This window comes from Microtus oregoni, unplaced genomic scaffold (assembly GCF_018167655.1).
Source record: "Microtus oregoni isolate MIOR12 unplaced genomic scaffold, Mior012 000046F_ref0000063, whole genome shotgun sequence".
Taxonomy (NCBI): domain Eukaryota; kingdom Metazoa; phylum Chordata; class Mammalia; order Rodentia; family Cricetidae; genus Microtus; species Microtus oregoni.
The window spans coordinates 2,278,735-2,292,687 of NW_024543220.1; the positions used below are offsets into that span (position 1 = coordinate 2,278,735).

The 13,953-nt window shown below is 41.2% G+C and overlaps 1 protein-coding gene across 1 annotated transcript in view; it reads left to right on the forward strand.

Moving 5' to 3' along the window:
* The window catches only part of Wee2 (WEE2 oocyte meiosis inhibiting kinase), a 33,772-nt gene that overhangs the window by 11,174 nt on the left and 8,645 nt on the right, over nucleotides 1–13,953 (forward strand). Inside the window, exons 6-10 of the mRNA XM_041635117.1 lie at nucleotides 4,495–4,682; nucleotides 7,156–7,207; nucleotides 9,051–9,053; nucleotides 10,068–10,237; nucleotides 12,196–12,314. Of these exons, the coding sequence (XP_041491051.1) occupies nucleotides 4,495–4,682; nucleotides 7,156–7,207; nucleotides 9,051–9,053; nucleotides 10,068–10,237; nucleotides 12,196–12,314 (532 nt within the window). The remainder of the gene's footprint in view (nucleotides 1–4,494; nucleotides 4,683–7,155; nucleotides 7,208–9,050; nucleotides 9,054–10,067; nucleotides 10,238–12,195; nucleotides 12,315–13,953) is intronic.

Genomic DNA, 13,953 nt, shown 5'->3' on the forward strand with positions numbered 1-13,953 from the left:
AGTACAATTCTGAGTTATTTCCAAGATTACACTGGTAATGGGGACATAGCATTATGTACTATAGTTTTGCTTATTTTGAAACTATAGCCCTTTTTATGATAAATTCACTAGAAAACAATGACATTTTCAGTGTGGGTTTTGAACACAGTCATAAGATTATTCACTCTGTGAACTCTAAGATACATTAAGACACTTATAAAAAAATCCTTGACTATGCCACTGGTCTATTTTCACCTACAAAATTATGCTAAGTTGTATGTTCCATAACATCTTTCATTTCTGCTTATGTCAATTTTTTATTGAGTATCTATTAAGTCTAACCATCTTTGAAAGCTCGTATTTAACAAATCAGAGGTAGTTTGGCTTCTGATGTTACACTAAAAAGTCAAAGAATCAAAATAGTAGGATCCCAAGTGCAACAAGCATGCTGTAGAGTTCTATCTTGACCACGTGTATACTATTGTGTGCTTGCAGAAATACAGCATGGGTAGTTCTCTAGATCCTGACACGTAGATCTAATAACATCCTGTTCTTTCAGGATCCTTTGTCTTTGAACTTGGCAAATTGGTCAAATTCAGGATAAACCTAGGTTCAGCTGTATTGGCAAGTCTTCATTCTTCTATTTATTGATAGCTGTTTATAGCCATATCAAAGCCCTGAAATCTTTTTAGTGATTTTTGTTGTTATTATTACTTTTACATCCCAATGTTTTCCTCCCTCCTCTTCCCTTCCTCCGATTCTGACCCCCCCACTCCTCTCCTCCTCCATTTCTATTCAGGAAAGAGCAGGCACCTCATGAATATCAACCATACATAGCTTATCAAGTTGCAATAACCCTAGTCATTTCCCCTCATGTTAAGGCTGGACAAGGCAACCCAGTATGAGGAATAGGGTCCCAAAAGATGGTAAAAGAGTTAAAGACAGCTCCTGTTCCCACTGTTAGGAATCCCACAAGAACACCATGCTATACACTGTAACATATGTAGAGGGTCTAGGTCAGTCCCATGCAGGCTCCTTGGTTGTCATTTCAGTCTCTCTGAGCCCCTATGAGCCCAGGTAGTCGATTCTATGGGTTTTGACCCCTCTGGCTCCTAAAATCGTTCCTCCCACTCTGCCGCAGGATTCCCTGAGCTCCACTGAATGTTTGACTGTGGGTCTCTGAATCTGTTTTTATCAGCTGCTGGATGAAGCCTCTGATAAAAACTGGGCTAGACACCAATCTATGAGTATAGCAGAATCTCTCTCTCTCTCTCTCTCTCTCTCTCTGTAGTCATGTTTGGTTGAATCCTAGGTCTCTGGTCTATCCTGGGTCTTGTGGCTCCAACAGTGTCAGGGTGAAAGCCCTAAAATCTTAAGAGATTATTTTAGATTATATATATAACTTTTAGAGCTGCTATTGTTTAATAACAATCCACTCAGCATAAGTGTAAAACATTGTCTGGAGGGCTTTATCATCTGCTTGAATAATTGTAGTGGTTATTTTCTATTTCCTGGTATATTTACCCATTCTTAGAACTAATACCTTGAACTATCACCACTAAACTTCTCTAGAATATATACTCTAAGGGAAGAGAGACCTCCTTATTTTTAAACATCTACAACAGTGCCGGTCACTCATGAGTGCACACACACATATGGTCGTTTATATTAAATTATACCTCTGTAAAATGCTCCTGGTTAGGGTGTGTTTAGTTTAAAAATCTTTATAACTCTTCTGTTCTTTCATTTCTCCTTCTAAGCTTGGGCAATGCACAGTGTTAATGTTGCCGTTCTTCCTGATAAACTCTTTTAATAGATAAAGACCCTTTTCTTCCTTTGTTTATTTTTATAGTCATTTTTCTTTCATTTAAAAATTATTATAGTTGCATTATTTCCCCCTTTCCCTTTCCTCCCCATATCCCCATACCACTCTCCCCTTGCATGCTCTGTCTTTCTCAAATTCATGGCCTCTGGCTTCTTTTTCCTTACCCTAGACAAAGACCTACAGGCAATTAAAAGATTTTGAGAGTAGAAAAAGTGGTGTTCTCTAGGGAATACCAAGTGAGCAACCCTGAAATCATATACATACTAGTAACATTATAGGACTGAGCAGATTGTATTTATATATTTAGGAATGTATACATGTAGATTATTTTTAATCTCTTTATTTCATTTCATGGGGTTCTTATAATTTTTTTTTCTGTTTTCTTTTTTTTTATTGAGAAAAAAAATTTCCGCCTCCTCCCAGCCTCCCACTCCTCCCCCCTCTCCCCACTCCTCTCCCCCTCCCCCCACTCCTCTCCCCCTCCCTCTCCAGTCTGAAGAGCAGTCAGGGTTCCCTGCCCTGTGGAAAGTCCAAAGTCCTCCCCGCTCCATCCTGGTCTAGGAAGGTGAGCATCCAAACAGGCTAGGCTCCCACAAAGCCAGAACATGAAGTAGGATCAAAACCCAGTGCCATTGTCCTTGGCTTCTCAGCAACCCTCATTGTCCGCCATATTCAGAGAGTCCGGTTTTATCCCATGCTTTTTCAATCACAGTCCAGCTAGCCTTGGTGAGCTCCAATAGATCAACCCCACCGTCTCCGTGGGTGGGTGTGCCCCTTGTGGTCCTGACTTCTTTGCTCATGTTCTCCCTCCTTCTGTTCCTCATTGGGACTTTGGGAGCTCAGTCCATTGCTCCAGTGTGGGTCTCTGTCTCTATCTCCATCCATTGCCAGATGAAGGTTCTATGATGATATGCAAAATATTCATCAGTATGGCTATAGGTTCCCTATAGGTTCATTTCAGGTTCCCTATCCTCAGCTGCCCCAGGAACTAACTGGGGACCTCGCCTTGGGCACCTGGAAGCCCCTCTAGGTCCAAGTCTCTTGCCAACTCTAAGATGGCTCCCTTAATTAAGATATGTGCTTCCCTGCTCCCCTATCCAACCTTCCTTTATCCCAATCATCCCGTTGCCCCAAGTTCTCCCCATCCTACCCTTCTCACTTTTCTCTCCCCATTTCCCCTACCCCCCTCCCACCCCACCCTTAAGATCCTGATTTTTGCCTGGCAATCTTGTCTACTTCCCATACCCAGGAGGATAGCTATATGTTTTTCTTTGGGTTCACCTTATCTAGCTTCTTTAGGATAACAAATTATAGACTCACTGACCTTTATTTATGGCCAGAACCCAATTATGAGTGAGTATATCCCTTGTTCATCTTTTTGGGTCTGGGTTACCTCACTCAGGATACTATTTTCTATTTCCATCCATTTGCATGCAAAATTTGAGAAGTCATTGTTTTTTACCGCTGAGTAGTACTCTAATGTGTATATATTCCACACTTTCTTCATCCATTCTTCCATTGAAGGACATCTAGGTTGTTTCCAGGTTCTGACTATTACAAACGATGCTGCTATGAATATAGTTGAACAAATGCCCTTGTCATATGATCAGGCATCTCTTGGGTATATTCCCAAGAGTGGTATTGCTGGGTCCAGGGGTAGGTTGATCCCGAATTTCCTGAGAAACCGAAACACTGAAGTCGACCAATGGAATCGTATAGAAGACCCAGACTTTAACCCACAAACCTATGAACACCCCATTTTTGATAAAGGAGCTAAAAGTATACAATGGAAGAAAGAAAGCATCTTCAACAAATGGTGCTGGCACAACTGGATGTCAACCTGTAGAAGAATGAAAATTGACCCATATCTATCACCATGCACAAAACTCAAGTCCAAATGGATCAAAGACCTCAATATCAGTCCGAACACACTGAACCTGATAGAAGAGAAATTGGGAGGTACCCTACAACAGATGGGCACAGGCGATCGCTTCTTAGGTATAACCCCAGCAGCACAGACATTAAGGGCAACATTGAATAAATGGGACCTACTGAAACTGAGAAGCTTCTGTAAAGCAAAGGACACTGTCACTAAGACAAACAGGCAGCCCACTGACTGGGAGAAGATCTTCACCAACCCCGCAACTGACAAAGGTCTGATCTCCAAAATATATAAAGAACTCAAGAAACTAGACTTTAAAATGCTAATTAACCCAATTAAAAAATGGGCACTGAGCTGAACAGAGAATTCTCAACAGAAGAAGTTCAAATGGCCAAAAGACACTTAAGGTCATGCTCAACCTCCTTAGCGATCAGGGAAATGCAAATCAAAACAACTTTGAAATATCATCTTACACCTGTCAGAATGGCTAAAATCAAAAACACCAATGATAGCCTCTGCTGGAGAGATTGTGGAGGAAGGGGTACCCTCATCCATTGCTGGTGAGAATGCAAACTTGGGTTCTTATTATTTTATGTGGTGTTTTTAAGTGAATTTAAGAACTCTCCTTTTTACTTAGGAAGTCTATGAAATATGTCTCTTAAAAAGACACGGATGAACTGATTAACAAACCAGATTCATCAGGAGCTTCAATTTATCTCTGTCTCCATCAATATCTAATCCAGCATCTACCACTAATTTTCTTTTACTTTTTAAATTCCGATCCTGATTTGCCTTTTGTCATCCTCAGAATCCACGTGAGATGACTTTGAAAGGAAACCTCTCTGCCCAAAGCGCTAAGCGTCCGAGACTCTCACTTTCTCCCTTCATGGATGAGAAGACCTCTTTGTCTCTGGTTAATATCAACCCATTCACTCCAGAGTCCTATAGAAAATCAGTCCTTCGATCAAATGAGAAAAGGAAAACCAGAGGCTACCAGTAAGTATACAGTTCTCTTAATTTCTGTGAACTCCTTTGGGACAGTGCTAGAATAAGGTTAGGAACAAGAGCTCTCTATTTGAATGAAACCAAAGTATTGTGTATGTGTCCCTCATCCCTGCAGGTCAGTGTTGGTCACAGAGACCTGGGCATCTTTCCATTCTGACGTGTACTGAAAGGAGCTTTTTGACAGGAATCTGGCAGAGCAAGCAATAGATCTGACTTACAGTAGACAGCTGAGTTGGTAGGGACCGAATTTGATGGACTTCCTTTGGTTAATATGAGGCTAATGACTGGGAGAGCATTCATATTTCAAACTGTATATATTGCAGCATTGAATTTGGCTTGTGATACCTGGTGATATTGGTGACGAGAGCTACGGGGCAATTGTTTGAACTTCTCTGTAGGTGATGGAAAACTGAAGAGGGTAAAAGATAGTGCTGCTTTCAGAGATGCTAATGAGTGACAGCCCAAGTACCCTATTCCCCCCAATGCCTCAGAATAGTAGAAGTCACCTAAATAAGGATTATGTGTGCTACTTGGGGGGTATAATTATTTTGGTTAAACTATCTCTCTCTCCTTCCCTATCCTTCTTCATTGTGTTCGTGTGTGTGTGTGTGTGTGTGTGTGTGCGTGTGCGTGTGTGTGTGCGTGTGCGTGTGTGTTGGAGAAAATGCACATGCCCCAGCACATGACTGGAGGTCAGAGGACAACTTAGGGAATCAGTCCTATCCATATACTATGTGGATCCTGGGGCTTGAACTCAGGTCATCAGGCTTGCTGGCAAGTGCCTTAACCTGCTAAGCCATCTCATTGCCCTTTTGGGTTTGCTAACTTGGGGATACTGCTTTACCAGTTTTCTTTGATACTTCATTTTATGTAATAGAAACATACATACTCAGCAACATAAATGAAGAGCTACCTGTCAGAGCTCTGTAGAACACCTAATGCTCCCTTCCCCACTTGGTGAAGTCTGCAGGAAGAGAGATAATTTGGATGAAAGTGGTGGCGATACTGTGTAGTGAGTGATCTCTCTCTCTCTCTCTCTCTCTCTCTCTCTCTCCCTCCCTCCCTCTCCCTCCCTCTCTCTCTCTCTCTCTCCCTTTCTCTCTCCCTCTCTCTCTCCCTCTCTCTCTCTCTCCCTCCCTCCCTCCCTCCCTCCCTCCCTCCCTCTCTCTCTCCCTCCCTCCCTCCCTCCCTCTCTCTCTCTCCCTCTCTCTCTCTCTCTCTCTTGATTTTCAAAACAGGGTTTCTTTGTAGTTTTTGGTGCCTGTCCTGGAACTAGCTCTTGTAGACCAGGCTAGCCTCGAACTCCCAGAGATCTGCCTGCTTCTGTTTCCCGAGTGCTGGGATTAAAGGCGTGCGCCACTACCGCCCGACATCTCTTTACTTGTTTGTTTGTTTGTTTGATTTCTTTTGTGACATCTCTTAATGCTCATGAGAGAATATCTTTCTCCCGTATCCACTGTGTTGCCAGGGTGTAGTATTAAGTTTAAATCACACGTGTTCATCAGCTGATTTCACGAACATGGTGCCATTTGTTTGCAATCTCTCCCCTGTATTTCTCTAAAAGAAGCTGTCTGGAGTGTCCACTGACGTCTTGCTATAGACCCAGAAAATGGCTCACACAAAGAAGCATGTTCACAAATGATTTGTTGCAAATTGAAGATCTCTTAGGCAAAACCGTATTTATGCTGTACGCGATATGTATCTGTGTACTGAATTAGAAAGCTGGGTCAGGGGGCAGTGTTGGAAGGAGAGCATAGCGTGATTGTGAAGAAAAAACGCCTTGGGATTAGACTCGGTTTAAAATCCAAGCTCTTCCACTCGCTAGTTGTGGAACACAGAGTGATTTAATGTCTCAGGTTTGTCTGGCTCCTTTGGGGAAACAGTACCTACCCTTTGTATGGTGTTCTCCCTTGCTTGTAGGTCTTAGCACTGGGATTCTCAACCCCTGGGTCTCAACTCTTTGGTTGAATGACTCTCAGGGGTCACATATCAGATATCCTGCATATTAGATATTTCCATTATGTTTCACATCAGTAGAGAGGTACAATTATAAAGTAGCAATGAAAATAATTCTCTGGTTGGGGTCACCACGGCATGAGGAACTGCACTAAAGTGTCGTAGCTTAGGAAGGTGGAAAGGCACTGTCTTAGCATGTGGTAGTCCTGAAACACCCACTCCCTGCCTCAGTCAGTTCCCATTCCTTCTTGGAATCTTAGCTTAGCTTACATATTATCTTCTGGGAAAGCCCTTTTCCCTCTTGAGATCCTCACATAACTGGTGCCGTTCATGGTCTCTCCCAGTGCTGTCATTATCCTGTCCTAGGCTCCAGTATTAAATGTCTGGGTCATCTCTACTCCCAAACACGAAGTGAAGAGGAAAGGAATTTATTAACTTGCAGCCACAGAACTTGTCCCAACACCGGCCTCAGTGAGTAATCACTCTTGCTCTAACCTTTTCCTTTCAGTGAGGAAATGGAAGAAGGGGAAAGCAAATCAGAACAGGTGCTGCCTACTAAGGTGAGTGTGGTCTTTGGGTCCAGCAGTCACAACGTCCTATTTAGTATGTCTCTACCCCTCACTCCGCTGCCTGTCCTTCTTGATTTCTCTTTTTCTTCCATCCTCTCCTTCCCCTTTCCTCCCCTCATTCTTCTCCTTTCTCCCTCCTCATCAGTTTCCCTCCTTCTTCCTTCTCAAGCTTTTCCTTACCCCTCCCTCTTTCCTCCACCCCTTTAATCCCAGTCTGCTCTACCCTGTCCTTTCTCTCCTGATACCTTCTTTCTCTCCCTTTCTCCTATTCTTCCTTTCATCTTCCGTCATCCTTTCCACCCTTCCCTGTTTTTTCCCCTTCCTCTCTCTGCCACACATACAGATTTTACGGCTTTAGTAGTGTATGCTGCAGGATAATTTACCTCTGGATAATCAGCTGTTATGTTTGCAAGCAGTAGCTAAGTTTTTGGATAATTCTTTAAAAAGTTTCTATTTCTGTTTTTAATCTGGGGGAAGCTTTCATACTGGGGTAGAGAAGGAATGAGAAATTAAGCTACTCTTATTTGTCAAACTAAAAAATTGAAATGGAGAAAGTGACGTTGGTTCCGAAATTTATATGTAAAATTTCAGCTGTTGAATGTATCCTTATTTGTTCATTTTTGTGATCATACATATATGGTAATCTAGCCTATCATATTAATATTATAACCATTTGACTCTAAAATGTTTCTCGCATCTGAATTGTAGTTGCTGAAAACTGGGGAAGGCGCTGGAAAGCCCAGTAATAGGAGAGTGGCGAGGTTAAATATAAAGTCAGTAGGATATGAAATTGCTCTTAAGGTGTTTGCAGCACATGGAAACATACTTCTTAGCATGTATTCAGTGTACAAAACTCAAAAATGTATATGACGGCAAAGCACATCCGTGTCAATCACATCGGGTATGGCAGTGGCAGCTGTTATTTCGGTGCCGCCGAATGGCAGAGACCACACAGCTGTTCTCACTGATAGTTACTAAACTTTCCTTGAGCAAATCTTACTCATATAAGTAAGTCAATATTCTCTCCATTCTTTCCCTTTCTCTCTTTCCATGACTACCTCTCTTCCTTGGCATGGGGTTTCTCATAGCTCAAGCTGGCCTAGAATTTATGATCCTCCTGCCTCCCGAGTGCTAGGATGGCAAGTTTGGGACATCACACTCTGACATATGTAGTATTTTATTTTTAAGATTTATTTATTTATTATGTATACAGTGTCCTGGTGCCTGCAGGCCAGAAGAAGGCACCAGATCCAGATCTCACTACAGATGGTTGGGAGTCACTATGTGGTTGCTGGGAACTGAACTCAAGACCTTTGGAAGAGCAGGCAGCGCTCTTAACCTCTGAGCCATCTCTCCAGCCCCAGATGTAGTATTTTTAAATGTCAGCACTTGGCTACTGTAACTGCCACAGAGACAGCTCTGGGTTTAGGCTTTCAGTTTTTCCCACCCATGCCTTCACTGCTTTTTCCTTTGAATTTTATTCCTCATTTGTTTTATAAGTCTTTAAGTAGCTTCTGATAGAATGCCAAATAATTCAATAAATGGAGAAAATATATCTATACAAAAGTCCCTGGCCAGGAGAAGCTAACATGTTTGAAATATCAAAATGATGTACACATAAATATAAAGCAAAAAGATACCTGGATCTGCATGAGCCTATATATGAACCTATGTGTGCTGTGTGAATGTATGCATATATTTGAAGTCTGCAAGGGCAGTAAAAATAATCCCCGTGGAAAGCAAAGTGGTAGAACACATATGTATAAAGATAATTCTAGGAAAAGAAAAGAAGTAACATATTTCTCTGAAAGCAGGGGAATGGGTCCTGTGTAAGAGGGTGACTTGGGCGGTTGAGTGGCTGGCAGTGGTGTGGACATCAAGCTGACCTGTTTGGTAGCTATGGAGTAGCCAAAGTACTCAGTGTCAGTTGGAAGTAAAGCTTTGGGTCTATTATCAGAGTTCAACTTTCTCTTGGGAAACAACTAGGCTTTTAATTCTGCAGAATCCTTTTGCAAAATTATTACTAGAGGATTTGGAAAGAGCTGATGATGGAGGCAAATCCAGACATGGAGGAACCAGAGTTTAGGGTTCCCTATGGGCAAAGGAAATTACAGGTCTTGCTGATAAGAACCGATGGGAATTGGATGCAAAAATGATTGTGTAAAGTCGAGATTTTTCTTTTTAATTTGCTAAAGTTAGATGCTAATTGGGACATTAAGAAAAAGATGATGTTGAAGAGAGAAATTATCTTAAATTAGATTCACATGTAGTTGTAGAGGTTTTGATCATAATACTAGACTTCACAGTCCAGACAGAAAACTGATTTCCCTGGTTGATTTACTAGCTGGAAAATGAGTGATATTACCAGCTGGCCACTAGGGGGAGGTAATGCTGAGCACATGTGACGGATTAATACATTTGATAATTTTGTTTCCCAGATTAAGACTTCTGTGAAAATAAATTGAAACAAGAAGATTTATTCAACTTAAGGTGGAAATTTAGTACCCAGGCCTTGAGAAAGGTAGAGAATCAAGAGGAGTTTTTGGTATTGATTGTGCTAGGCTTCAGAAACTGTGGGTCTCTGAACAGAATGGTCTGATCAGATAAAGGAAAGGACATTTAAAACTGACTAGGTTCAGGACTGACTTGTATGTAAGGTTACAAAGGACACCGGTGTGGCCAGCCATTGGCAAAACTCTTTGCTACCATGATTACCAGCGACCAGCGCAAAGAGAACGCATTGCATTTGCCTCACGTTTTAAAAAGCAGTTTTGGAAATGAAACACAGCTCTGTCTTATTGCTCATGGTATATAGGAAGACTTATCCCCTCTCTCTTTTTAAATATTGTAGAGTATTCTACAAGAAACTGATATGGCTTCCCGCTATGAAAAGGAATTTTTGGAGCTAGAAAAAATTGGGGTTGGGGAATTTGGTACAGTCTACAAGTGCATTAAGAGGCTAGATGGATACCTTTATGCAATAAAGCGTTCTTCAAAACCATTCTCGGGATCATCAAATGAGTGAGTACCTTTGAAAAGTACTAGATGAACAAACTTGGATGTCGTACTATATTGATTCTCTATAGTTTCAAAAATAGCACCAATATCAATGAAAATACCCATTTGCTTGATTTTAAATTTGTCCCTACCATTTTGGATGTCATTTTATGTTCATCGCTTTACTGAATCAACCAGAACACCAGTGGCATTTCCTAAAACAGAACTTGATAGCTTCAGATCATATTATTGTTTGTAATTATAGGATCTCACCATATAACTCTGGCTAGCCTAGAACCCTAGGTAGAGCGGGCTGACCTTGAACTTAGAGATCTGCCTGCCTCTACTGGGATGAAAAGCATGCACTAGCCCATGCATGCCATTGTTTTTCAATTTGTTGGATTTTCTGTCTATTGGTATTGGTCTTACTGTCATTCTAATGAATTGAGTTTTGGAACGGTTTCCTGGTACCTACTTATGTTCCTCTGAAATACTGTCAGATAGGAAATGTTATCAGTGATTTATCTCTACTTTGTACTCTTCTAGTTTAACTTTTGCAGCTGTGATAAACACTGTGACTAAAAGCAAGTTGTGGAGGAGGAAAAGGTTTATTTCAGTTTATGCTTCTGGGTCACAATCCACCATGGAAGGTAGTCAGGACAAAAACTGTCTGAACAGGAGTAGAGATGAAAACTACGGAGGCACACTGCTTCCTGGTAGGCTGGCCTTGAACTCATAGAGATCCACCTTCCTCTGCCTCCCAAGTGCTAGGATTAAAGGCATGTGCCACTACTGCCTAACTCAGCCTGCTTTTTTCATACTTGCCTAAAATTGGTACCTCCTACAGTGGGCTGGGCCCTTACACCAAATATCAAGCAAAAACAATCTTTCATAGACATGGCTATAGGCTCATATGATTTATATAATTCCTCAACTGACATTCCCTTTTCCTAGGTGGCTCCAATTTGTACCAAGTTGACAATAAACTAACCAGTACACATACTAACAATAAATTCAGTAGTGAAGTTTGATACTGTATGCAAAGGAAAACTATTAGCAATGCTTATATTTAACTCCCAGAATTAACTTTTCATTTTTCCTATGATACATAAGGAAAAAACTACTTTTAGATTGAGTTGATGCTTTTGTGAGCTTCTTTCATCCATACCGACCATGTGGAGCCAGATATTACAGGCTTTTGTTTTAATATTGATGTCGATCAAGGACAGAATTTGCTTTTCTTTTTTGTAGACTGCATATTTCTCCCAAAGCTTTCCCCTGTAGCTCATCAGATTGGCTGGGTTTGATCATGACTCTAATGACTACCTAGCCTTCATGAAGAAGACAGACCCATCAGAACGTCCACAATAAGTGTGTGATGGCCTGCTTGTAGTGCCTATTAACAGGCATAACAAGCTACAATGTGCACTCTGATGCAGTGAAATTAAGACCCAAAGCACACCTGTTCTTGGGAAAGCAAGCACAGACGGCACCTCTCTATGTGCCACGCTCAATGAATAAAGCATGGACTCCGGCACTGGTTGACAAGGTTCTGCCCTGAGGTCTACTATTACCAGTTTCACCATGGACAGTCACTTCCTCTCATCATGGTTTCCAGTGTATCTTACCAAGAATCTAGAAAGACTGAATAGATAAAATACTAAGCATGCAGCAGGCCGGCAAAAAAATATTTTATTTTTAATGTCTTTTATGTTTCCCTTAAAAATCTTTTAATCTGGGCTGGAGAGTTGGCTCAGTGGTTAAGTGAACTGGCTGCTCTTCCGGAGGACCTGGGTTCAATTTCCATCACCCACATAGCAGCTTACAACTGTCTGTAGCTTCAGTTCTAGGGGACCCAGCCCCCTCACACAGACATACATGTAGGCAAAATGTCAATGCATATAAAATAAAAATATTGTCAAAATCTTTGAATCTATATTATCTCAATTAACTTTTCTAAATGCTTCTCTTTCCCTTGGGAGTATGGATTTGCATGAAGTCTATGCTCATGCAGTGCTTGGCCATCACCCCCATGTGGTACGCTACTATTCTTCATGGACAGAAAACGATCACATGATCATTCAGAATGAATACTGTAACGGTAAGACTGTGGACTAATACACAGAAAGGGATATACTTTTTAAAATTCTGGAAATAAATTTGCCTCCTCACAGTTTAAGCTTTTACATATTGGAGTCACACCAAAGATGCTTGTGCTTGAAAGCAGAATAAGAATGGAGTTGGAGTGTGTGTGTGTGCCTTGTGTCATGCAAAGCCAGTATAGCTGATATAAAAATGCTATTAATCCCTTCATAGTTTATCTTATACTGGAAAAAATGTTACCATACTAGCTTAAACAATTCTGTTACCATCTGTCAGGTACTGGAAAGGTATAAACCATACCATTTGGGGGAAGGTTAGAATAAAGGTCCTAGTTATAATTGGTTTGGTAAGGCTTTCAGTGTCTCACTTAGTTTTCTAGGGATTTCCGAGTCTAGGGGTCTTTCATGTTGTTGCTGGTCCAAACCTTTGAGCTTACTTGTTCTCACCACAGTACAGGCAATGGGATGCTGCTGTGACCCAATTTGGTGCTTTCAGGTGTATTTTTCACAAGCTGAGTAAAATCCATTCTAATTTTAGGGGTAACAGTACATACTCTGACCACAGAATATTTGAAAATCCTCCTTCCCACAGCCACCCTGAGTGTTTCTATGTCTGTCTTCCGGTACTTTCATTGCACCCTGAAGGCCCCAGGTATAGTCATCCAGCCTGGCCTTGAGTATAATGACGGGTAACAAAGCTTCTCTATCAGAAAACTAAGTGAGTGAGCAAATCCTGTTGTGAAAGACCAAGGGATGGCACACACATATTGCAAAACAACAACCTGGCATTTCTTTAATCATTTCCTTTATAGAAAAGATGCTCCAGCCTTAAGCTGTGGTCTTTGCATGTCTTCCCCTCCCCACACTTCTAAATTCACCACACCCCTTCCTTTTGCTCTAATAGTTCTTAGGGAGGTGCAACATTTCTTTATGCTTATGATTAAGACTTTTCTTAATCACCTTTTCTTCCCAGCTCCCTCATATTAAAACCTGAAGCTCCCTGCTTTTTTCTCCTCCCCTTTTTCTAGAAGGAAAACCGGTTTGCTTTCCATGATTTTTTTCTATTAGCACAGAGTATGAAATAAGGAAGATTAACTAGCAGAGTAAAATGTTAATATGCTGTAGAGTCAATGAAAAAGTTCCAGAAATATTGAGATGGGGAGGTTGCTTCTACTCCAATCATCTTTTACTTTATTTTGGCATTTGGATGCCTTCCCTAAGTCTGACCCTCTACTAAGCTCTAGATAGAGAAATACTCAAGATTGTGAAGGATTGATAAATCCTTCCAGGTGCTGTACCAGACAATCTGGAACAAAGCCGTCTGGTACAGTCATGGGTAAAGAAGCAGTCAGAGAATTACGACAGGGTACTGGAAGGGGCCTATGTTTACAGCCCAATTCTGATGCTCACTGCCTGTATAATTAATTACTGGGATGCCATTCAAAATGGCATAAATGGATGGTAATATTTATTACAGAAGTCATTTGAGAATTGACATTAGCACAGGTGAAATATTAGCAGAGTCAATACCTGATGCATGATAAAAATAGAACAGCGTCTGATTTCCTAAAGGAGGCAAGGCTTGAGTTAGACCTTTCAGCAGGTTAGTTTAGGAAATCAGAGGGAAGGTTTCCAGTT